The 24,492-nt window shown below is 43.9% G+C and overlaps 1 protein-coding gene across 1 annotated transcript in view; it reads left to right on the plus strand.

Annotated features, from left to right (window-relative positions):
- The window catches only part of cspg4b (chondroitin sulfate proteoglycan 4b), a 31,331-nt gene extending 8,144 nt beyond the window's left edge, over window positions 1-23,187 (plus strand). The window contains exons 3-15 of the mRNA XM_010876975.3: window positions 1,060-4,103; window positions 6,579-6,748; window positions 7,077-7,468; window positions 8,252-8,443; window positions 8,959-9,057; window positions 9,376-9,558; window positions 10,000-10,176; window positions 13,610-13,808; window positions 14,462-14,593; window positions 17,650-17,822; window positions 18,831-19,014; window positions 19,176-19,498; window positions 19,718-23,187. Of these exons, the coding sequence (XP_010875277.2) occupies window positions 1,060-4,103; window positions 6,579-6,748; window positions 7,077-7,468; window positions 8,252-8,443; window positions 8,959-9,057; window positions 9,376-9,558; window positions 10,000-10,176; window positions 13,610-13,808; window positions 14,462-14,593; window positions 17,650-17,822; window positions 18,831-19,014; window positions 19,176-19,498; window positions 19,718-21,445 (6,996 nt within the window). The 3' untranslated portion in view covers window positions 21,446-23,187. The remainder of the gene's footprint in view (window positions 1-1,059; window positions 4,104-6,578; window positions 6,749-7,076; window positions 7,469-8,251; window positions 8,444-8,958; window positions 9,058-9,375; window positions 9,559-9,999; window positions 10,177-13,609; window positions 13,809-14,461; window positions 14,594-17,649; window positions 17,823-18,830; window positions 19,015-19,175; window positions 19,499-19,717) is intronic.
- The last annotated feature ends 1,305 nt before the right edge of the window (window positions 23,188-24,492 follow it).

Here is a 24,492-nt window from a genome sequence, read left to right on the forward strand (position 1 = left end):
TTAGTATTAGCTACCTATGTAGTGTTATATACTATATGTTTCAGGGTGCTAGATTTAGTTTAGCTTTTGTTTGTGATAAATGACAAGCCAGGCCGCATAAAGCTATGCTGCTAATGATGAATATAAAGTTACAGTTACATCACATTAACTATTGTCAGCTGCATACCTCTCTCGACTTATTAAAGTTGAGTAAAATGCAGCTGTACCGCGCTCCTTCACTTGGATGAGAGAGCTAGAGATGTGAAAGCAGAGACAGAGAGTGGAGACCGAGTAATGCGCCTTCACTTCTATGAAAATAAATTACATATTAAATGGGTTGCTTTGCCTGGCCATAAGCACACGGTACTATTTTAAGAGTGCAAATTTTGAGTTCAAATATACAGTTACAGATCAAATCTAACTTTTTACCTAGTCAAACCTTACTGCTTGTGTATTTTGTGTGTCATGAGCTCCCCTCTCTGGCTCACTCAATCGTTCCCACACTGGGTGTTACTTTAAAGAAAAATATTTCCATGGTTTCATCACCTTAAAGATAATTATTGCAGTGTTATGGTAAGAAAATTTATGGTCTGGTCTCGCCCTGCCTTGGTCTTGGTCTTGACTCAATCTTGACCCCTCAAAAACTTTTTGTCTTGATTTGGTCTCGACCCCTCAAATTCTTGGTCTTGTCCGGGTCTCGATACACTCCGATCTTGGTCATGACTTGGTCTCGGTTTAAGTGGTCTTGACTACAAGACTGCCAATTAGTAACAATTAGGCTTGGCAGTTGGATTACGTTTTGTCTGCTTAAGTCTTCAACTCACATTTAAAGTCCCCAAAGCAATATTTAGAATGTCTAATAAATCACAGTTTATATTAGATAACTTCTAAATTATTATTATAATAAAGTCTTAACCAGCTGAACAATCATTATTTAGGCTGAAATTTGTACACACAAAAGCATTATTTTAATTCTGTTGACCTTATAGTTCAAAAACATAATTAAAAAAAGATTGAAAACATAAGTTTGGATTGCACTGGTCCTTTCAAATAAGACTTTTTATCTCTTCCTTCATTCAGATTAAGCTGGATCTAGGATCAGGTGAACGGTTGCTGAGGTCAGAGAGCAGCACCCAGCTGAATGACCTGGCCTGGCACACTGCTGAGCTGATTCAGGATGGCCACATCATAACCCTGACTGTTGACCAACACTCCCACACAAACCTTAGGCTGCCCAGGCATGGATCTCAGGAGCAGGAGCTTTCCGTCCAGGACGGGCTGTTCGTTGGTGGGTCTGGAGGCCTAGACAAGCTCTACATACCCAGTCATCTAACTGGCTTTCGTGGATGCATGGATGAGGCTGTATTCAACGACCAGAATATCTTATCATCGCTGAGACCATATGCTGGATTCAAGAGTGTCTATGAGGTTTATTTGGGTTGTAGTCCCCAGTTCTTTGCCAATGAGGAGGATCCTGTTAGTTTCTTCAGTTCTACAGCATACATCTCCCTGCCAACCTGGAATGTCTCCCACTCCCAGCAGGAGGCGCTGTTTGAGTGTGTGGTACACACCTCGGCTAAAGAGGGTATCATCTTGTATAACTCAGCCAGACAGGGGGACTTTGTGGCAGTTGAGATCCAAGAGGGGCTGCTGGTAGCCATATTGGGTAAAGGCAGCACCAAAACTGAACTTAAATCCCTAACCTTCATCAATGACAGGAAATGGCATTTGATCAAGCTGTTTTTCACCCCTAAGACCCTCCAGCTGACAGTGGATGAGGAAATGGTGAAGACCAGCATTGGCTCTCGCACAAAGGGACTTCAGCTGAGAGGGTCGCTGTTTGTGGGGGGTATTGACGATGGCACACGTTCAGAAGTCAGGAAGATGGGCCTTGTTTCTGTGTCAGGGAAGAGAGTGAGAGGAGGTTCTTTCAAGGGCTGTCTGAAAGACATTAAAGTCAATGGGGTCATAATGGGTCTGCCCAACGCTATAGTCACTAAAGATATCTCGGTTGGATGTGAGCCAGAGAAAGAACCAGAACCCTCGACCACAGTGAGTTCAAGTACACTTTCAACTCTCCCAGAGTCCAGCTTTGATTACACTTCGGTTACCCCAACCCCAGAGTTCCCTGTGTCCACCCTGGCCAAGGGGCTGGACAAGAGATATGGATCCAACTTTGTGTTGCTCAGGAATCTTGTTGTCCCTGAAGGAGGACGGGGATCTCTGGACTCCAAACACATCAAAGTTCTCCTGGACTTCAAGAAGCTCGGAGTACGGCAGTCCCAAATCATGTTCCGGATCCAGGAACAGCCGGTTCATGGACAGATTCGACTGGATGTAGACCAGGACCAAGAAGAGAACACCTTCAGCATGCTGGACCTGTGGCATGGCCGGGTAATGTACATTCACGGAGGATCAGAGGACCCTCAAGACTTCTTCATGTTCTCCATCTTCTCATCCTCCAGGAAGGAGGTTCCTGACTACCTGAAGGAGGCGAGGAGCTATCGCTACAACATCACGGTGACCCCCACCAATGACGCCCCTGAACTTAGCCTGCCTCTGGGAAACCTCTTCGTACTCTTGGAGAATTCTAGAAAACACCTGACCACGGAAGTGTTGAAGGCAACAGACATTGACAGCAAACAGAGCGAGCTCTTCTTTTCTGTCCTGGGCAACTTGAATGCCGATGCAGGGTACTTGGAAGTGGAAGGCAACCCTGGCATAGCTGTTACCGAGTTCTCCCATTCTGATCTTGATAAAGGGAAGGTAAACTATGTTCACACCGGGGTGAGGAACTCTAGGATTGTCTTGAGGGTCAGTGATGGAGACAAGGTTAGCAATACGGTTGTGCTGAGGATCATGGCTGTACAATTGGAGTATAAGGTCGCCAACAACACTGGGCTTGAAATCACTCAGGGTGAGATGGCGCTGATTGGAAACTGGCAACTAGCTATTCAGACCAATGCTGTCAAGCAGCTTGTTGACATCCGGTACGACATCATCGAGCATCCTCAGTATGGTGAGCTGCAGAGGCTACACTCCAGCGGCGAATGGAAGCCGACAGGCTCCTTCTCTCAAAGGCTACTGGAGAAAGAACGGCTTCGATACTGCAGCACTTTCCAAGAGATCCAAACTGCCAATGCTACTGATTACTTCAAATGCAAGGTCACTGTAGCTGGTAGAGTTGATACTGAACTTGTCTTCCCCATTACTGTAAAATGGGTACATTATAACTTAGTTAGGAATGTAATTGCCCACATTGATAAAGTTAGGAAAGTGACGTTACACTCACAGTATCTTTACGCCAGCGCAGACGTCACACTGTCAGAGGATGACCTGCACTTCAGGGTTCTGTCATTACCAACGAAAGGAAAACTACTGCTTGTAAACAAGGTACTGAATAAAAACTCAACATTTAGCCAAAGGAATGTAACTGATCTGAAGGTACAATATGAACTGGTCGACAGACCGTTCAAGGACACAAGCGACACATTTAGATTCCAAGTGTTCTCTAAGCATGCTCAATCTCAAAGCTACGATTTCCAGATTTCAATAAAGGCTGATATAAATAGCGTATATATAAGAAATGATGGGTTAATCATTTTGGAGGGAGACAGTAAACTGATCACTAAAGACGAGTTGTTTGCAGAGACACTTGGCACTAAGGAGCTGTTTTACACTGTCACAACTAGCCCTGAACATGGGAAGTTGGCACGCATTAACCTATCCAACTCCAACACCACTTACAACAACATCCACATTTTCAGCAATCAGGATCTCTTGGAAGAGCGCATCATGTACATCCATGATGACTCGGAGACCACTCACGATCAGTTCACATTTATCGCCTCCACCAGTCAGGAGCTCAAGTCCCAGATTTTGGACAATGGAGTCGGATCCAAACACGGGACGTTCAACATATCCATCCAGCTAGTCAATGACGAGAAGCCTGTGCGCATTGTTGATACAGTTTTCCATGTGGTAAGAGATGGGCAACGGCTGCTCACACTAGACGATCTCTGTTACCACGATGCAGACTCAGACTTCAGTGATGGGCAGTTGGTCTACACGCGCCGCGGAATCCCGATGGGAGACCTTGTTCTGGTGAACGACACTTCTCACAGGTACTTGTACATTTGTTTATGTGAAGATATGACAATGTGTTTAATGTATAATGACTTTTTATGGCTTTTACATCTACTTTGGCACAATGATGTCCTTGACCTACTATTATTTTGGCTTTGTAAAATGTCTTGCAACTGAATAGATACCTGGAATTACCATGAGCCTCCTTACATGAAGACCATCTAATGTGTTCAGTTTAGGAACTGCTCTGCAGAATAATGCTGTTTGTTCTTTCCATTGTGGAGTAATCTTTCATAGACAGAATCATGGAATGCCTAATGAAAAGGAATTTCGATAACTAACTAGGAACTTTGTTCCGGTACACAGATTTTGTTGTCACTGATCATTTGGACAATTGACAATATTGCAGGTGTTCTTCCACATTTAGTGAAAAGTTATGTTACCTACTCGTGCAGCTTTCACATTTAGTACAGGTAGGTAACATTTACCTCAGTTTCTTGTGTACAGCCTATGTAAATGAACATGAACCACCAGTTTGTGTGAAATAACAAGCAGCATTAGTTCTGGTGCCAAAATCCTGAGTTAGCATCTTTCTAATTTTGGAAGGGAAGGGGAGATTTGGCTCATAAATGTAATGATAATTGTAAGCTCACGCAACTTTAGCATTCTCACTAACCTGGACATCCGAGGGAAGTCACCTACATTGTCCGAGCAGCAGGCAGTATGACCAGCGAAAAGTTTCAGTTGGCTTGTTCACGCAGCAAGACCTGACCAGTGGGGAGAACAAGTATTTGATACACTGCCGCTTTTGAAGGTTTTCCTACTTACAAAGCATGTAGAGGTCTGTCATTTTTATCATGGGTACACTTCAACTGTGAGAAACGGAATCTAAAACAAAAACCCAGAAAATCACATTGTATGATTTTTTTATAATTAATTTGCATTTTATTGCATGACATAAGTATTTGATCACTTACCAACCAGTAAGAATTCCGGCTCTCACAGACCTGTTTTCTTTAAGAAGCCCTCCTGTTCTCCACTCATTACCTGTATTAACTGCACCTGTTTGAACTCGTTACCTGTATAAAAGACACCTGTCCACACACTCAATCAAACAGACTCCAACCTCTCCACAATGGCAGAGACCAGAGAGCGGTGTAAGGACATCAGGGATAAAATTGTAGACCTGCACAAGGCTGGGATGGGCTAAAGGACATTAGGCAAGCAGCTTGGTGAGAAGGCAACAACTGTTGGCACAATTATTAGAAAATGGAAGAAGTTCAAGATGATGGTCAATCTCCCTCTGTCTGGGGCTCCATGCAAGATCTCACCTTGTGGGGCATCAATGATCATGAGGAAGGTGAGGGATCAGCCCAGAACTACACAGCAGGACCTGGTCAATGACCTGAAGAGAGCTGGGACCACAGTCTCAAAGAAAACCATTAGTAACACACTACGCCATCATGGATTAAAATCCTGCAGGGCACACAAAGTCTCCCAGCTCAAGCCAGCGCATGTCCAGGCCCGTCTGAAGTTTGCCAATTACCATCTGGATGATCCAGAGGAGGAATGGGAGAAGGTCATGTGGTCTGATGAGACAAAAATAGAGCTTTTTGGTCTAAACTCCACTCGCCGTATTTGGAGGAAGAAGAAGGATGAGTACAACCCCAAGAACACCATCCCAACTGTGAAGCATGGATGTGGAAACACCATTCTTTGGGGATGCTTTTCTGCAAAGGGGACAGGATGACTGCACCGTATTGAAGGGAGGATGGATGGGGCCATGTATCGCGAGATCTTGGCCAACAACCTCCTTCCCTCAGTAAGAGCATTGAAGATGGGTCGTGGCTGGGTCTTCCAGCATGACAACGACCCGAAACACACAGCCAGGGCAACTAAGGAGTAGCTATGTAAGAAGCATCTCAAGGTCCTGGAGTGGCCTAGCCAGTCTCCAGACCTGAACCCAATAGAAAATCTTTGGAGGGAACTGAAAGTCCATATTGCCCAACGACAGCCCAGAAAGCTGAAGGATCTGGAGAAGGTCTCTATGGAGGAGTGGGCCAAAATCCCTGCTGCAGTATGTGCAAACCTGGTCAAGAACTACAGGAAACGTATGATCTCTGTAATTGCAAACAAAGGTTTCTGTACCAAATATTAAGTTCTGCTTTTCTGATGTATCAAATACTTATGTCATGCAATAAAATGCAAATTAATTATTTATAAATCATACAATGGGATTTTCTGAATTTATGCTTTGTAAGTGGGAAAACACACTGCCAATTTTGCATATCAAATACTTGTTCTCCCCACTGTATGTCTGCCTTTACTTCTGGATTAACCAAGATTATATTTTTCTATTGACTGGCCCGAAACTGACAGTTTCCATTTGCTGGGTTAAGGACTTTGCTAGTCTCATTGGTATCTTTTCAAACACGTTTACCCTTAATCATTCTCAGAATTGTAGAGATCATTGTGGTGCAGTTTAAAACACTGTCTTCAACTTGGACTTGTAGGCTATTCCAGTTTACCCAGAAGGACCTGGAGGAGAAGAGAGTGTTGTTCCTCCATCGAGGCGTCAGTTCTGGACGCTTTGTTCTTTTCGTGTCTGATGGGAAGCACTTTGTCTCGACCCTCCTGGACGTCACCGCCCACGAACCTTTTCTGAGACTCAGCAACAACACAGGTGCTGTATGTTAGATGTTTTTATAAACTACTTTTTAATTGAATGGTTTTGTGAAGTGGACTGGAAACAATCTTGCCTTATGAGAAAAATGACCACACTGGAAATAGGTTGGTGGAGCTTGTTGTGTTTTTATCGTTTAGGATGAAATAAAATATGAATATAGCATTTTACTGGTATTTTTGGCTTCATTATCCAGAAAAGTGGGGAAAGATGGAGGAGAATATTTCTGAAAGAGCAATTGTCCCTTTCAGAATATGTTATTTGCATATTTTGGGCTGGGACGACTATGCTTTATGTCCAGAATCTTGATTTATGAATTCCTATACAGGTCTTCTGGTCCAGAAGGGGAAGGAAGTGACATTGACCAGTCGCAACTTTAGCATTTTCACTAACCTGGATATCCGAGACGACAGTGAAGTCACCTACAAAGTGTCTGAGCCTCCTAGGAATGGAGGGCTGTATCATGTCCGAAATGTTTCGGTGGACGCGTTCACCCAGCACGACCTGAAGCAGGGCTTTGTCTTGTATCGTCATGACGACAGCAGGAATCTGGCAGACTCATTTAACGTGACGGTGGGGGTTAAAGGTCACGTCCTGCATGCCAGGATTAACGTTAAGGTTTACCTGGAGAGCCATCAGAGACCCCCTGTCCTCCAACACAACAACACCTTGCTGGTGGAGGAGGGCAAACCTGTGAAGATTGAAGACAGTAGACTAGAGGTAGTTATGTTACATGGATGCCTAGATGGATGGGGAGGTGTTTGGGGGGGGGGATCAATAATTATTACATTAGTTGATTGAATGTACAGAAGGAGGAATTAGAATATGTAATGTACACAGTTTCACCCAAAGGTTTCTTTTGCCATTCATTTTAATGTTTATTGAATGTCGGTACTAGTTCTTCAGTCCTCCAGTACAGTTTTATAGAATTGTAGGAATTATGGATCCTAGCTGTTTGCTTATTTTCCTGTTTTCTCATGTCAAGTAGCTTGTCATCCTTAAAACGGGATGACGAGTGAGACACCAGACATGAACTAACCTGTTTGGACACAAAACACCTCAGATGTGTTCCAAATGTACACCCTGTTCCTTATAGGCTGTATTAAAAACGAGCACCCTACACAGGAAATAAGGTGCTGTTTGGGATTCAGCCAGACTTGATGGTGCATAAATAGCTTCTGTCCCTCTGTTCCTAGTCTCCAGCCTCTAACTGTCTCTCCCTCTGTTCCTAGCCTCTAACCCTCTGTTCCTAGCCTCTAACCCTCTGTTCCTAGCCTCCAGCCTCTAACTCTCTGTCCCTCTGTTCCTAGCCTCTAACCCTCTGTTCCTAGCCTCTAACCCTCTGTTCCTAGCCTCCAGCCTCTAACTCTCTGTCCCTCTGTTCCTAGCCTCTAACTCTCTGTCCTTCTGTTCCTAGCCTCCAGCCTCTAACTGTCTGTCCCTCTGTTTGTCTATCTGCCATTCTTTGTTTCAGCCTGTCTGTCTGTCTGTCATGCGTTCCAGGTCACCCATGAGGACAACCTGCCGTCTGAGATTGTGTTTACAGTGAAGGTGGCCCCGTCTCATGGGCTCCTGAGGCGCTTTGTCAAGGCAGAGGAGCAATATGCTGGATCTGAGCAAGCCCCCATCAAGACCTTCTCGCAGGAAGATGTCAATGCTGGCAACATCCAGTACATGCAAACAGCCCCTGGGCAGGTCGGTTCTGTTGGACTCTTGTATTTTAAGTTTAATTAATAGAGAGCCTGAAGTTTAATGACTAGAGACAAAGAAGTTTAAGGATTATACTGGCTGGGACATCGGGGAGATTTGTCACGACACGTCCAGAAAACACAGACAGGCCCCAGATTCAAACTGCTCCGATGTTGTGTGTAGTGAAGGTAGTTGGAGTCACACTAGGTTTATTTTTCCCCGCCGGGTTTTAGTTTAAATGGATTCAGACATAGGAAGAGGGACCGGGAACTAGGGTGGATAGCATGTGTCACGGACGAGGCCTCTGTCCACCAGTCTGCAACACAACACCTCCAGGGCACCATGGTCGTGTTTCTTGGACTTGTCTTTTCCACTGAAACTGCGCAATGTGAAGAAGGTTCGGCTTGACACGATCAAGTGTGTTTGTCTCACCTTTCTCAGTTGCACTGATTGTAAGTTACTGTGGATAAGAGCGTCTGCTGAATGGCTTAAAGGTAAATATGTATCTTCTCCCTGTCAAGGTCAGTGACACATTTGTTCTGGATGTTTCCAACGGGGTCACGGAACTCAGCAGTGTTAGGATGTCGGTGGACATCATCCCCCGCCTCATCCCTCTGCAGGTATTTCTGTTGTTGGTGTCGTTGGATGATCGCTGCGTTACACACTTAGTCTTTTACTGTCAAATTATTAAGATACCATTATGTATGGGGAATAATATAGATTTAGCCTGTATTATCAATATAAAATAGGCAAATAATGTGTTTTTTAATTTTTTTTAAATGGGTGACAAACCTGTTTTTATGTTTTTGGGAATTTATACATTTGTCAGGAAATCTAATTAATTTATAATATACAAATATATCTCACATGTATTATTTTCCATATCAGATGTTGTTGTGTATATTTGTAAATATTAAATGCTGGGGCTTCTGCTGCAGGTGTCAAATTTCACCCTCAGAGAGGGCGGGTCCAAGGCTCTAACCCAGGAAGTTCTCAAGGTTACAAACCGTCACTTCTTTGGTCTCAACTTCCTGTACAGCCTGACTGAGCCCCCACAGAATGGATACATAGAACACTCCCGTTACCGTGGAGTTCCAGTGCTGTCATTCACCAGGCGACAGGTCACCTCCCTCTGTCATTCACTTTAACCTTTTGAAAAGATAAAGATTATTTGTTGATGTCAGAGAATATTGTTTGAAGGCTGCAATCTAAAAGAATATATATTACGTTAATACATCAGTATTATTAGTTGGTATAAAGTATACAAATGTGTGCACTCGCTACTTAAATTGCTCTGGATGACAGCGTCTGCTAATAGGCTTGTAGATTATTGCGTTGTTTTAGTTTCTTACCTGGATAAAGCTAATCATTTATGATAATAGCATATTCCAAATTACAACAACATAATAAACACTCATAACCCTTATTACAAAGCATTACGTCAGCATTATGCATTTAGCTGTATGGTAACATAATGTATGGTAACATATTACTTCTAACTTCTTCGCCCCAGGTTTTTAAAAATATTTCTGTGGACACTAATCAAGACCTTACATCTACAGGTGGAGCAGGAGTTCATCTACTATGTCCATGATGGCAGTGAGACATTGGAAGACAACTTCACTGTGTTAGCCAACGACACAAGCCTGAGGAAACAGAGTGCCCCCTGTACCGTCCACATCCAGGTGACATCCATCAACGACCAGCCTCCCGTCGTCACGGCCAACAATGTCCTCAGGGTGAGAAGATACAACTGGATCCATTCAACACTGAATGCGCCCTGAATGGCGCCATATTCCCCTTATAGTACTCTACTTTCACCACCCTGGTCCCCATATAGTACACTACTTTAACCACCCTTGTCTCAGTGTAGTACGCTACTTTAACCACCCTGGTCCCTATGTAGTTCTATGGTGGTTCTCCAGTGGTCTATCTCTGGTGGTTCTATGGTGGTTCTCCAGTGGTCCATCTCTGGTGGTTCTGTGGTGGTTCTCCAGTGGTCCATCTCTGGTGGTTCTGTGGTGGTTCTCCAGTGGTCCATCTCTGGTGGTTTTATGGTGGTTCTCCAGTGGTCCATCTCTGGTGGTTCTATGGTGGTTTTCCAGTGGTCCATCTCTGGTGGTTCTCCAGTGGTTCTCCAGTGGTCCATCTCTGGTGGTTTTATGGTGGTTCTCCTGTGGTCCATCTCTGGTGGTTCTATGGTGGTTCTACAGGGATCCATCTCTGGTGGTTCTGTGGTGGTTCTCCAGTGGTCCATCTGTGGTGGTCCATCTCTGGTGGTTCTGTGGTGGTTCTCCAGTGGTCCATCTCTGGTGGTTTTCTGGTGGTTCTGTGTTGGTTCTCCGATGGCCCACCTCTGGTGGTTCTTTGGTGGTTCTGTTACTGGTAAGGTATGTGAGCTCTATGGGGGATGACACTGTGTCTTGGAGCCCAGAATGGACCTGTCTGTGAAACCCACCACCCAGACAACATTGTAAAAGGACAGTGAATAAATAGGTGACTTTAAAACAAGCTAATTTCTATCTTGGATGGACTTATTCCATATTCCTGAGGAGAGGGAAGTTGAAGTAGTCTGATGGAAGTGATTCCCGTACAGCAACCTTCCAGGCTACTGAATGAAGTATGTCCATTCCCAGCATGCATCTGTATTCCACGTTATGTAACTAGTTCTAAATGACTGCTGGCAGGATGGAACCTGGTCATATTTGGTGGAGTCCCAAATGGAACCCTATGTAGCGCAGTCCACTTTTCCCATGAGCCCAGATCTCCCAGGATCAAAGTAGCAGGATTGCTCTGGGCCGTTTTGCTGCCTGTCGCCCATCCTGCTGGTGAAAACGACTGCACACATTCAGTTGTGTTGAGGGGCTGTGTAGTGTAAGTGTGTGTGTGTGTCTGTGTCTGTGTGTGCAGTCTGAAGCTATCCAGCTGTTCAAAGTGACTGAAGTACCAGCAAGTAGTGGTTTTTGTTCTCGTCAAGTGATGTTCCCCTGAATGCGTCACATTCCTTTCCGCTCCTGTCTTGGTACAGACCCCCTCATCGAGGGAAGTGGCTTCTCTTCCTCCCACGCAGCGCACGGGTGCGTCCCAAATGGCACCTCGGCAATATGCACTACTTCAGACCAAGGGTCTCTACTTACAGTCTCTGTGTAGCGGCCCAGATCAAAGGCAGGGTGCTGCTGTGGGAACAGAATGTGGTACCACCCGTTCACCAGAACATATGGTCCGTTGTAGAGTTGCCATGCTACATTAATGTGGAGTTGATAGGTCTGTGTGTAAAACCCATTACTTCCTGGGTCTTCAGCCATCTCCTCAGTGACATTCGAACAGTTCACTGTTTCGTTGTGGCCCTGAGCAGACACTTTTGAGTTGCTAATAGAGGGTTTGACGACATGCTGTCACAGAGTAGATGAAATGTGTGGAAGTGCTGGGGACCCTGGGGACGGTGTTGAAGACCTCTGGACTATTTTTATTTGAGGTTTAAACATTAATGGTCTTGTAGACACAGAGACCTGGCACACCAGACAAGACGTCTAACACAGGATTTAATCAAAGAGGCGTTGTTCTCAATGTGTCCACCAGATGGTTCCCTGTCAACACTAGGCACGCTCTTCCTACCTAAAGAAGTGCTGAATTAATGGTTTGAAATGAAACAACAATGTTCTGGATGAGTTACACAGATATGAAAGGTCACTGAGTTTTTTGAGAACAAGAGAGAGCTCATTTGACCCGTCAAGTTTCCTGCATAAAAAGAGAGAGATGAGAAAGCATTTATCCCATAGAATGTATAATACACAGATATGTTGCAGTCTGTCTTCAATTGATTTTGTGTATTTGCAATGTGTGTTATTTTATTTTGTTAATCTAACAAATGGGTGACATTTGAGGCTGTTGTCCGGTCATGGTCAATGTGCTTTTAAGGCTGAGCCAACCACATACATCAGGAACCTTGTAACAAGAGCCAGTGGACCACAAGATGACGTGGTTAGGAAAGAACCAGACCGTAGTTTCTTCCCCGTGGTCAGAAATGTCTGCCACAAGAAATGAGTTGACTACTGTGTTTTCAGTTCTATACACTTTACATACTAAGCAAATGTGTGTGTGTGTGTGTGTATATATATATATGTATATGTATATATATATGTATATGTATGTATGTATGTATGTATGTATATGTGTATATGTATGTATAATACACAGTTCCGGAAAGAATTAAGAGACCACTGTACCTTTTTCTTTCCTTTCCAAAAAAGTCAAAAAGGAAGGTTTTCAATGAGGAACAGAGGGGTTAAAATTAAAGGAAAGAAAAAGGTACAGTGGAATGAAAAAAAACAGTAATGCTGTATCGAGAGCTGTTCAAAAAGAATAAAAGAATAAAAAAAATGTTTTGCACATTTTCCCTTCAAATGACAATCTAAAATAATCAACTAGACACTTGCTTGAGTAGTTGGTGGACTGTTAACGTCTGAAAAGCATGCAGCTAGCTTATTGGAACTGTACAAAAAAATGTGTGACTGGAGATGTTCTCACTGTCTGTAAGGTTAGTGTTTCTTGCACTGAGTGTATGGTTAACCTCAACAGCAACTGTTGAAGTTGTTAGAAGAAACTGCTGTAGTGCATTCCAATGGGTTCACACCCCCCGCCCCCCTTCTTCATGGTTCAGGAAACGACCACCTATTTATTTCACGCAATCAGAATGAAATCATCCTTTCCGATGAGGGGACTAGGAAGTGTTAAAGTGTTGCCTCGTGTTACTGTCCGTATTAACACTGTTCTTACTGTACCTTCCCCTCTGACGCCTTACATTGGACGTGCACTGATGTGCGCGTTTGAGCCACGCACGCATGTTGGCTCACATACAGCTCCCTTGATGTCTGGTGTCTCTGTGGTGACAAGACATCTGCACACAGGATGTTAGCGCTGACGACCAGCTAAGTCACAGCATGAATATACAAGTCACAGGTCAGAGGTCACTGCCGTGATAATTACTGCTTCTAGTCCTATTTAAAACACAGCTCTGATGCATTAAAGAGGTTTTACTATCTTAGTTCCAGTGACATTTGGCCAGGTTTCTGTGAAGCGCTTTGAGACGAATGGTAGATTTCTACCAATTTCCTGGTAGAAATGGATTTGAAGGTTTTACATTGCAAGTGATTTCATTGGTTTCCTCCCCAGGTGTGGGTTGGTTCGGTCACAGAAATCCGCCCTGACGACCTGGAGGCCCAGGATGAGGACACGCCCCCTGAGGGACTGCAGGTGATCGTGACACCCCCCAGTAACGGTCACCTGGCGCTGAAGAGTGCCCCCTCCAGACCACTCCTAAACTTCACCATGCAACACATCCACCTGGGACAGCTGCTGTTTGTTCACAGTGGTACGCTGGTCCGAGACTGCAGCCAGAGATGTCTTGTATCTCTACTTCACCTGTGCCGGCCTGACAGCGCCTGCACCGTTAGATTCAAGGGCCACTGTAGGGTTAGAGAAGCACACCCATCCACATGTTACATCCCCACAATAGACTGATAGCCACAAGAATATTTTTGAGGTGAACCACCGGTTGTTGTCAGTGTTGTCAGTGTTCAGTGGGTTGGACTGCCCCATTAAAGCCATGAACCTGACGACAGTTCAGCTAATTTGGGCCTGTAATTATTTTGGGTCTAAAGGAAGGAGCGCTGATCTACGACTCAGGCCATCAAAGAACATTCTAGATCAACTGTCCTACTCTTGAGACTATTGACAGCTACAGAACCTGAAAGAATATGCTAGATCAGCTGTCCTACTCTTGAGACTATTGACAGCTACAGAACCTGAAAGAATATGCTAGATCAGCTGTCCTACTCTTGAGACTATTGACAGCTACAGAACCTGAAAGAATATGCTAGATCAGCTGCTCTGAGACTCATGAAAGCTGAATTCCCTAAAAGCTCTACGGGCAGAATCCGAGGATGCCATGGTAACCAGAAGTGTTTGTGTTTTAGCCTCCGATATGAACCAGAAATTGTTTTGTTGTGTTCTCACCCCATAAAGGTGCCATGTCAGGAGGGTTTAACTTCCAGGTGAACGATGGGGTGAACTTTGCCCACCGCCAGATCTTCAGCATCACAGCCAGCGCACTGGTCCTCAGCCTGGAGATCAATAGGCCAATCAAGGTTTTCCCAGGTAACTAACCCCTGCCCCTTGCTAAGTGGCTCCTCCCCTTTCAGTGTAGCCCTCAGTGTGCTAACAGTTATTATGTTATGGATAACTGGTATACTAAGCGGTGAAACTGGTATCAATCTAATAGGTGATGTCACTGCCCTGAGACCTTGAAGTAGTCTTAGAGAAGTCTTAGTAGTCCTGTGGGTAACGGTGTTCGTGGATGTCTGCAGAAAGTGTGCTCACGTGGTTCTTGGTTTGAGCCCAGGTTTAGAGATGTCAGTGGTCTTATTAGGATCAATAGAACGTGAATAGCTTGTTCCACACTTTGAACCAAACAAAACCAATGTTACCAGTTCCTCATGGTCTTGACAGGCTGTATTGCCAGTCCATGTAAAGACAGTTGGAAGCACCTGTGTGTGTTATTCGGGCATGTCCGGAAGCAGTGGGGTCAATGCTTTCATTAGTTTGATAATTGAACGTATGTCTTCTTTTATTTCCGTCCCTCCATTTCTCACTCAAATGTATTTTCATCAGGCTCTAGCTTGTTCTAAAAACGCTTCTGGTTCCATTGCCGTCCACTGCTTAAGAGGACCTATTTAAAAGGCATATTACATTTTTCATTTTTTTTCTTCCCCTTTGAATCCCTTCTTCCTTCAACATGAGCATAACATCAATCATATAGCTAGTTTACTAAATGGATTCACAGTCCACTTGGGTGTAATCTATGCCATAAGTGTGTGTGTGTGTGTGTGTGTCTCTGGGTAATGTAAATCTGTAAGGCATCTACACTGCACCTACATCTTTACAGCAGTTGAACACAGAGGACCTCTGTGATCCACACACAAACACATATATACAAACATAAACACACTCGCACGCTTACTCGCACACATATACACCCTATATAACTGGCCACCCTTCATTAGTCAAGCGTAACTCTCCCGTCTGTTTCACACCCAGGTCAGGAATCTGGGCAAATAAGTCACTGTTTGTTTGCTTTGCTATCAGTTCTTTCAAGTTAATTATTTAGCTAGTAGACCCACCCCCCCCCCCCCCCACACACACACACACACACACATTCGTTTTCCAATCAAAAAGGACTTTCAATTTAGTAACAAATAAAAATAAACATTTTACCTAAACGCTAACCTGTAATCTTAAACTGACCTCAATAACCTAACATATATGCCTAACTCCTAACCCTAACTCCTAACCCTAACCCTTAAAGGTAACCCTAATTTTCAGACTAATTCTAACCCTAAACCTGATTCTAAACACTGACCCTAACCTTAACCTCTAGTCAAGTGAAGCTTCTTGTTAAAGTGAGGAGCAGCCAAATGTCCTCACTTTGCATGACTTTCCCACAGTAGACACACAAACACACACACAAATATGTATGTGCAACTCAGAGTGCCTGGATACAGCCACTAGCTGCGGTAAATTGGTTTTACTCAACAAACCCTCAAGAAGCGTTAATGTTAATGAGTCATAACAAAAGTATACGTAAATATGTAAACTAGCAGCGATAAAAAAAATGCTATTTAAAACTGATTAGAGGAGTAAAATATTTAAAATAAGGGATCTTGTACTCAGATAGGATGATTGAGTATTTTTTCTGACGATGACACTCCAAAGGCCAAGACCAAGCCTTTCTCATTGGAAACTTGGACAAGAAGGTCTGGTTTACTGCTTCTGAAGAGGACAACGTTAAGATCCACACCCCATACCGAATCTCACATTTAATCCTCCAGAACAGACTAAACAGTCACCAAATGCTGGCACAGTACTGGCCTTGTACGGTCTGTCTGCTTATGGGCTAGACCAAACCACTTTACAGTGAGTCGCTGGTCGTTAATTCAGCAAAAGTCCCGGAGCAGATCCATTACGTTTACCCGAAGAAAATCTTTATTACATCATGCTTTACATAGGAAAAGCAGAGTCATGTGCTACTTTTAACACCCAGGGCTAAATATAGACTGGCCCAGCCTTCTGCTTTGTTTGCTGGGCGGTTCAGATTACACACACACACACACACATGCACATCCTTAGCCAAACGCTGGCTCTCATGGCTGATGCATGAGGAGAGTTAGATGATGATTGATAGTGATAGGCCTGGGTTCAAATACAATTTTGAATTCTTCATCTGGGTTTGATTTAGCTTGACTGGTGCAATGAAACCAATCGAATACTTTCAAAAGTGCCCACTGCCCATCTGTCCCTGCAGGCAGTCTCAATCAACTGTTCAATGTATCTGAAGAATTTCATATACCAGTTGGCACCAGGTCTGATAGATGGTGGTGGGCTGCTGACAGGGTGCTCTGGACTTTCCAGGCAGTGCCTGGATCAGTTAATGGGTATTTAAGCTCTTAAATCTTTCACACATCTGAAGAGATGTCTTGATTGTCGACACCCTCTGTGTCACTTCGTCTAGCGGAATTATATTTTCCATCTAGCTCCACCCTGATCTTGATTCACCACCTAATATTTGGATCCTAATGGAAATATTCTAAATGCCTAGTCACTCAGACTGTTTGGACCTTACCCCAGATCACGTGTCTTAGGCTGCTTTAGAAGCTTTGTTAGTACAGGCCCAGACCCCGGAGGATTTGTTGGAAACCAAAGGGTGTGGAAATACAGTGACGAGATACGGACACCTCTGAATGAAGTGGGCTGTTACTCCTGACTGCAATATGCACTTCTAAAGCCTGGTTACTGGGCTGTTAAATCGTGGTTTTACATTAATATGAAGCTCTTTTGGCAGGAGATGTTTTAATTTGGGAGACTCCAGACAGGCTCATGTATGTTAAAATGTTGCTGTCGCTTCACTTGAACCAGTGTGTGTGATGCGTAAGGTTGCATCCTAAACTAAACCAGACATGTAAACATGCATTTCTTTGAATGAAACATTTCGAGGCATCATGTCGACAACCAGGCTATTTAAATGTCACACATCATGATTGTGTTCAGGGGTTAAACAAGTCTTTTCAGCCACAGAACACTTACATATTATAACAATACTGGACAATACACTTTGTTACACGGTGTCTCTATAATCGCTCCGGTTTCCATGTCAACAGGCTCTACAACACCAATTACCAGGGAGGATTTGTGGGCGGTGACCAATGACAAGAGCGACACGTCCAACCGCACCATTACCTTCAGTGTGATTCGTCGACCCAAACTAGGAAGCCTGGTGACAGTCCTGTTGGACAACTCAACAGTCGATGTCTCTTCCTTCACACAGACCATGGTGAGAGCACCTACACTGGCCTAAGACCTCTTTGGTTAGTTAAGATCATACTGAATATGAATTCATGGGCAAATAGAATCTGGTCTTAAAACAGCTGCTTCTAGGAGAAGACACAACAAGACGGTTCATGCTCTGTGTGGAAGTGGGTGCATTCTGATTCATTAACCAGTGAAACAATATTCACTGTGAGAAACAAACAAAAAGGAAAAAACCGAAAGGGATATGAAGACAATACAGGAAGAATGTTGTTTGGCCTTAGCGGGAAGCATGCTCAGAGTTGGCCTAGTGGTTAGTACCATTGACCAAGATTGGTCTAGTGGTCAGTGCCATGGACCCAGGGTGGCCTAGTGGTCAGTGCCATGGACCCAGGGTGGCCTAGCGGTCAGTGCCATGGACCCAGGGTGGCCTAGCGGTCAGTGCCATGGACCCAGGGTGGCCTAGCGGTCAGTGCCATGGACCCAGGGTGGCCTAGCGGTCAGTGCCATGGACCCAGGCTGGCCTAGCGGTCAGTGCCATGGACCCAGGCTGGCCTAGCGGTTAGTACCATGGACCCAGTGAAGCCAAGCAGTTACTACCCTTTACAAAAGTGGGACATTTCCAGGCGTAGCCATCTGATTTGTAATAATGTAACATGATTTTGAATGTACTATAATCTCACTCCATAGCTAGCTAAAAATATCACAGATGGGCCTCTACAATTGGTACCTTTTTTATAGGAGGGCAGTCATGTGTGTTGCGAAACTGAGGAACAGATTTTGTGTTGTATGTGTTGAGGCAAACAGTCTGATTAAAAGCAATACTTTTGACATCTGTGTGTCTCTGACAGATCAGGGGATGAATGATTGCAAAGTAATATAGCTCTGTATCTTAAGTTTGTAAGTTTCTCATCCTCATCCACCTTCGTCTTCACCTCATCCTTTTCCACCTTCACCTCATCCGACTTCATCACCTTCTCTTCCACCCTGAACGCCTCTTCCTCCACCTTTTCCACCATTACCTTCTCCTTAGCTGGACAAAGGGGAGGTCTTGTATGTACAAAGTCTTGTGGATTCAGTTGGATGGTCTGCCATGGACTCCATGACCTTCACATTGTCCTCACCGCCAGCCATCCTGGAAGCTCAGACCTTCAAGATTGACATCTCATATGAAAACGCTGGACCTGATCGCAAGACTTTGCTCCTCGCCAACACAGGTGGGCCAGAGAATCATTGATAAAATGGGTACCACAAATTTTTTCGAATAACTTTATAAAGTTAAGGTTTGTTCCACCTTATCGTCCTTTTGATTAATGCTAATGATAACTAAATACTGTGTCTTTAAAGAGTTAACTACTTGTCTGTTGTTGTATTCAAGGTGCTGTGTTGACCGAAGGTGACAGCGTCGTCATCGACAAGTCCATGCTGGATGCATCTAACCTGTTGTCCAAGCTGCCCACACCCCAACGCAGCTCCCACGAGATCTGGTTCCAGGTTAAGTCTTTACCCCAGCACGGGGTCATCGTGGTGGGAGAAAGGAACCTCACCGCAGAGAAACCAAACTTCTCCCAGTACATCCTCAGCAAGTATGGCATCACATACCGTCACGATGACTCTGAGACGCTACACGACCACTTTGTCTTTGACACGTGGCTGAACCCCAAGGGCACACCTGCACTACGCCCTCTAGACGACAGCCAGGTGTGTGATAACCAACCGATTTTGTATCTTCCACACATCAGCTGATTGGCTAGTACCTGCCTGTTGATAATTAATTGGGACTTTGTCTGTTTCTGCGTTGTGTATGCTTTCAATTGAATCACCTCAATGAGGGCATTGAAATTCTGCTTTTAAAATATAAAGCAGAAGATAATTTCAATGTATTGTACAATTACCACTGAGTCTTCCTCCTCTAACTAGGTGCTGGAGGAGTGTTTCAACCTCACAGTTATCCCAGTCAACGACCAACCGCCCGTCCTGAAGACCAAAGCCCCCAGCCTGAGGTTGGTACAGGGGGACGCTGTTCCCCTGGGACCAGAGAACCTGAACGTAGAAGACCTGGACAATCAAGCAGAGGACATCCAGTACACCATCATCAGCAAGCCCAACAATGGCTATCTGGCACGGAGAGGAGCCTTGAATGAGTCTGTGATGTCTTTCACTCAGGCTCAGATCAACTGTGGGAATGTCTACTTTGTCCACGACGGAAGCCGTAACTCGGGCGCCTTTTATGTCAGTGTCTCGGATGGTCACCACAAGCCTATTTACAAACTCTTTAATCTGGAAGTGACAGAGATCACCATCTCCCTGGTGAACAACACCGGGCTGGTTCTGAAGCAGGGACAGACTTCGGTAGAGTTAAACCAGGAGAGTCTGGCTGCTGAGACCAATGGGAAAAACACCACTGTTCACTACCGCATCACCAGTCCGCCCCTGTATGGCAAGCTCCTCCGCCCAGACAACCAGGTGGTCAGTCAGTTTGAACAGGAAGATCTAAGAATGGGAAGGCTGTTTTATCACATGACAAGCCTCACTTCTGGTCTGGACAGCTTCGAGTTCATTGCATTTACGTCCGAAGCAAACATGACTGAACAGGTCGTCAACATTACAGTCAGGCCCTTGCTTGGGTTTGGCAAGGCGGTGACGATAACAAATGGGGTCATGGTCAAACTTGACACCAGTTTCCTCAATGCCTCTGAGCTTGTTGCTCTAACTGGCAGCGACCCTCTCTTTGAAGTTGTCTCGCAGCCAAAGTATGGCAAGCTGATGCGAGAAAACCCTAAAGCTGTAAAGAGAACTGAACCAGTGGAGTTGTTCTCTTTTCAGGAGGTGAGGCAGGAGAGGCTGTTCATTGAGCTCAATGCTAATATGACTGGAGTGCAGGAGCTAAATGACTCCCTAATCTTCATCCTGAAAGCGGAGAATGTCCCGCCAGCCAAAGGAGAATTCTGGTTCACAGTTGTTCCATTCGATCCGTCCCTAGTCCAAACTACTGAGAGCCCTATCCTGACCACTAGCTCTCTTTTCACTTTGACCGTGAACAAAACAAACCAAACAGCAGTGTCCCCCGTGTCCACCTCCTTTCTGTCCACACAGGTGCCCAGCAAGACCCACCAGAAGGTTAAAGGCCGCAACCGCTGGGGCAACACCAACCAGAACAACTCGTCAGGAACAGGCCCAACTCTCGGCAAGCCCACTGTGGGTCGAGAAGAGGACAATGAGATTCCCTTTGTGAATACGCCAGTGCGAGTGGAGTCATACCCCCAGCAGACCTCCAAACCCCTACTGGTTGTCCTACCACTGCTAGCTCTGCTCCTATTGATCATTCTCCTATTGGTTTTGGTTCTGCTGCTGCGACGCAGTAGAAATAGGAATCGGAAACCTGTCATTCCTGGGCCGCCGCCCACGCCCTCAACCCCACCGGCCTATCTCGGCCAGACGCAGAGGAGCTTGACCGTTCCCACCGTGGTCGTGACCCCGCTGAGCCCAAGCTGCCCTGGAAGCCCCACCCTGGATAGGTTGCTGCCAGCCAATCACAACACAACATTGCTGCCACTCTGCTCATGGAGGGGCGTAGATCCAGATAATTCTGCTCAGCTTATTAGGACCACTCCCCCCACTTTACAGCAAAATCAGTACTGGGTATGACCGCCGTGGCTGCTGCCACCTAGAGGCGGGTTGTGGAAGTGAATGGTGCGCCAACATCTGTTCCTAACACCGCCAGCAACACCACTGTTTGTTCAACCTTAAACTGTAACACTGCTGCAGTAGGAAAACAATTATCATACATTTGTTCTGCTGCTGGAGCACAATCAGTGCTGAGAATGACGACGCTAACTGACAGCCACTTGCAACTAACCATTAGTTGTCATGACTGTTGGACCGTAGCAGCCCAATCATTACCACTGCATGTAATAACCACAAGTAACTAGTTCAGGCACTCTCACCTCCATCAACCTCTAGAAATACTTAATGGCTGGCTAGACGATAATGTCATGTTCGGTATTACTACTGTCAAAGTTACCCGTCCAATCCCATCATTGCAATGACAGACCTAGTGAACTCTAATGGATTTAGTTGTTTAGCTGCAAAGCATTTGGAAGAGGTGACAATGACCATTTTCATATTTGCTGTGGCTAGCATGGTTGTTTTAAAAAAATATATAAATTCCTTCTTAGTGAGCAGAAGCTGTGGATATATGTATACATTTGTAGAATGGTTTGATACTGTGAAGTACTTAATATACTGACACTGAAATCAATTTTATTTTCACCAAATAAATTGTGCACATTTTTATATATATTTCAGATGTATTGTGTTTAACCCTTAGCAGCCATGTTTGGTTGTTGCTTTTTCTGTAAACTCAGGTATTCTTATGCAATCGTTGCTTGTATTTTTGGCAATATTTATGTGGATACGATACTGATAATTTCAAAGGACTAAATATGATGTACTGACTGAATTGCACCGGTAAAATTATTATACAGTATTTTGAACATTGTGTCAACCTAGATCAATGAGACTAATCCATGTACAAATGTTTAAATTCTCACTGAAATCTCACCTAATATAACTGGTGCTGTTACACATTTTTGTATTTATTACGTGTAGTATTTTTTATTGAAAGCCTTTATCATCAACACCACAGTATGGATAATGTAAGTAAGAACATGGTTTTGTGGTTCTAATGTTCTATGTACCCTGATACCACTATGTAACCCTTACCATACTGCCAGAGGCCACAGTCTTGATTATACTATGGCCCTGAACACAATCTGCTCTTTGAAGCCAAACATGACCCTTTAAATGTACATAGGCATACTTGTCAATAGTGTTATTTATATTTGTTCATTTCTAACTCTGATTTACCATATTTGACCCTGATTTTCTTTTCTGCAGGTCATCACACAATGTTTAGAAATGCAGTGTAGTCTGACACTGAATTGTCCATGTATTTGACCTAAAAATGTGCTCATCAACCGTGTTGCTATAAGAGGTGTATAAATAATATCTGCAGGCACTGATCTATTAAAATCTGTTGCCTACAGGTCTTTTGAGAGAAGATTTTGCTGTAGCTACACTTTCAGCAACTTATAGGCAAGCATGTTATATTGGGATAATTTCTGACACTGAAGTGGATATGAATACTTTGAGAGTGATTGATTAACTGCTGTGCTATTGGATGTGATTCTACTGATGTAGTGTTATTATACCACTATAGTTGTATCTGTGGTAATAACCAAAGAATGTTTTACCGGAGCTAGCAGACTTCCTGTATTGATCACATATTTATGATGTAACCTTTTACAGTGTAACTCTATATTTATTTTAACCCTCTTGGTTTTATGTGGTTTTTATTAAGTATTTGCATATTAAATGTGTAACCCTCACAGGAGTTTTTGTCATTTAGATTGCACCCAAAAAACATATAAACATACAATATAAAATGAATTGCATATAAGATTTTCACCATATGAATGCAGAAAATGCCAAGTCTCAAAGAAATTGTGATAAAGCTCTGAAGTCAACCCAAATATAAGATTTGCTTTAAGCTATAGAGGGGTTATATGGACCTTGTATTTTAGCTCTGGGATGTTTTTTTCCTCCAGGTAAACTCTCCATAAGTAACAAGCTAGCTTCCTAGTTGGTAACCCACCCATACATCTATTTTTTGGTTCCCCACAAATCCAATAAACACTATGATTCTGGAGGGATGTCTAAGAGCACTCTACACTTTAGGCCCATTTACATTTCAGTAATTTATCAGGAATTCGTATCCAAGATTGGGTCTCCTTTTCTGAGACTTTCATAACTCCAAACACAGGTGATGTTTTGTCTGGTCCAACCTCTGTTTAAGCTTTCTTGACAACTTTTGAGCTTATATCTGGATTTTATATAAAAAAATAAATACATTTTTGTTTTTATCATTATATGTAAACCACTCACTTTTTATTGTTAGCAATATGCCATGTAATTAAAGCTTGATTTGATTTGAATGACGGCAGTTAACCGGCTGGATGTGTGATTCCCGGTACCTAATTCAATCACAGACCGGTCGCGCCTGATAGACCCTGTCAGAGGATAAACAGGTAATCTAATTTCAATACACACAGATCCTTTCTGCTACTGCGAGGACATCTCAGTGAGTCAGTCCACGTGATTGGAGTTACAGGAGGCCGAAGAGGCAATGATATCCAATGAAATGTTTTCCAATGTATTATATACAAGGGCTTACAGACATAAACAAATATTTTTCAAATACAATAGGGTAATACAGTTTACTGACAGCGTGGTGAAGACTTGAAGGCATAGAGGTGCCATTTTGGATTGCAACACACTTGTTACACTGAAAAATAAGATGTTCTTCTGTAGCCATTACAATACAGGTGAAACTCAACAAACCTGTCAATTGTTTATATTACTGTGTATATAGAGTATGTATATTCCTTAAATTAACGCCTTGAATGATTAGCTTTCTAATTCATTAGATTTTACTCTGTACTTTGGACTCTGCAATTGTTGTCATTTTTTGAATAGGTTCCTCTTGCAATGGGGAGCTCAGCAATCACAAATGATCTAGCAGGTCATAGAGAAACTTTAAAGTGGATGATTGAAAAAGGAAGTAAAACAATGTGCAGATCAGATATAGATATTGACGTGTCAGCCTCTAACATCCGCAGAAGAGCAAAACTACC

This window comes from Esox lucius, chromosome 13, assembly GCF_011004845.1.
Source record: "Esox lucius isolate fEsoLuc1 chromosome 13, fEsoLuc1.pri, whole genome shotgun sequence".
Taxonomy (NCBI): Eukaryota; Metazoa; Chordata; class Actinopteri; order Esociformes; family Esocidae; genus Esox; species Esox lucius.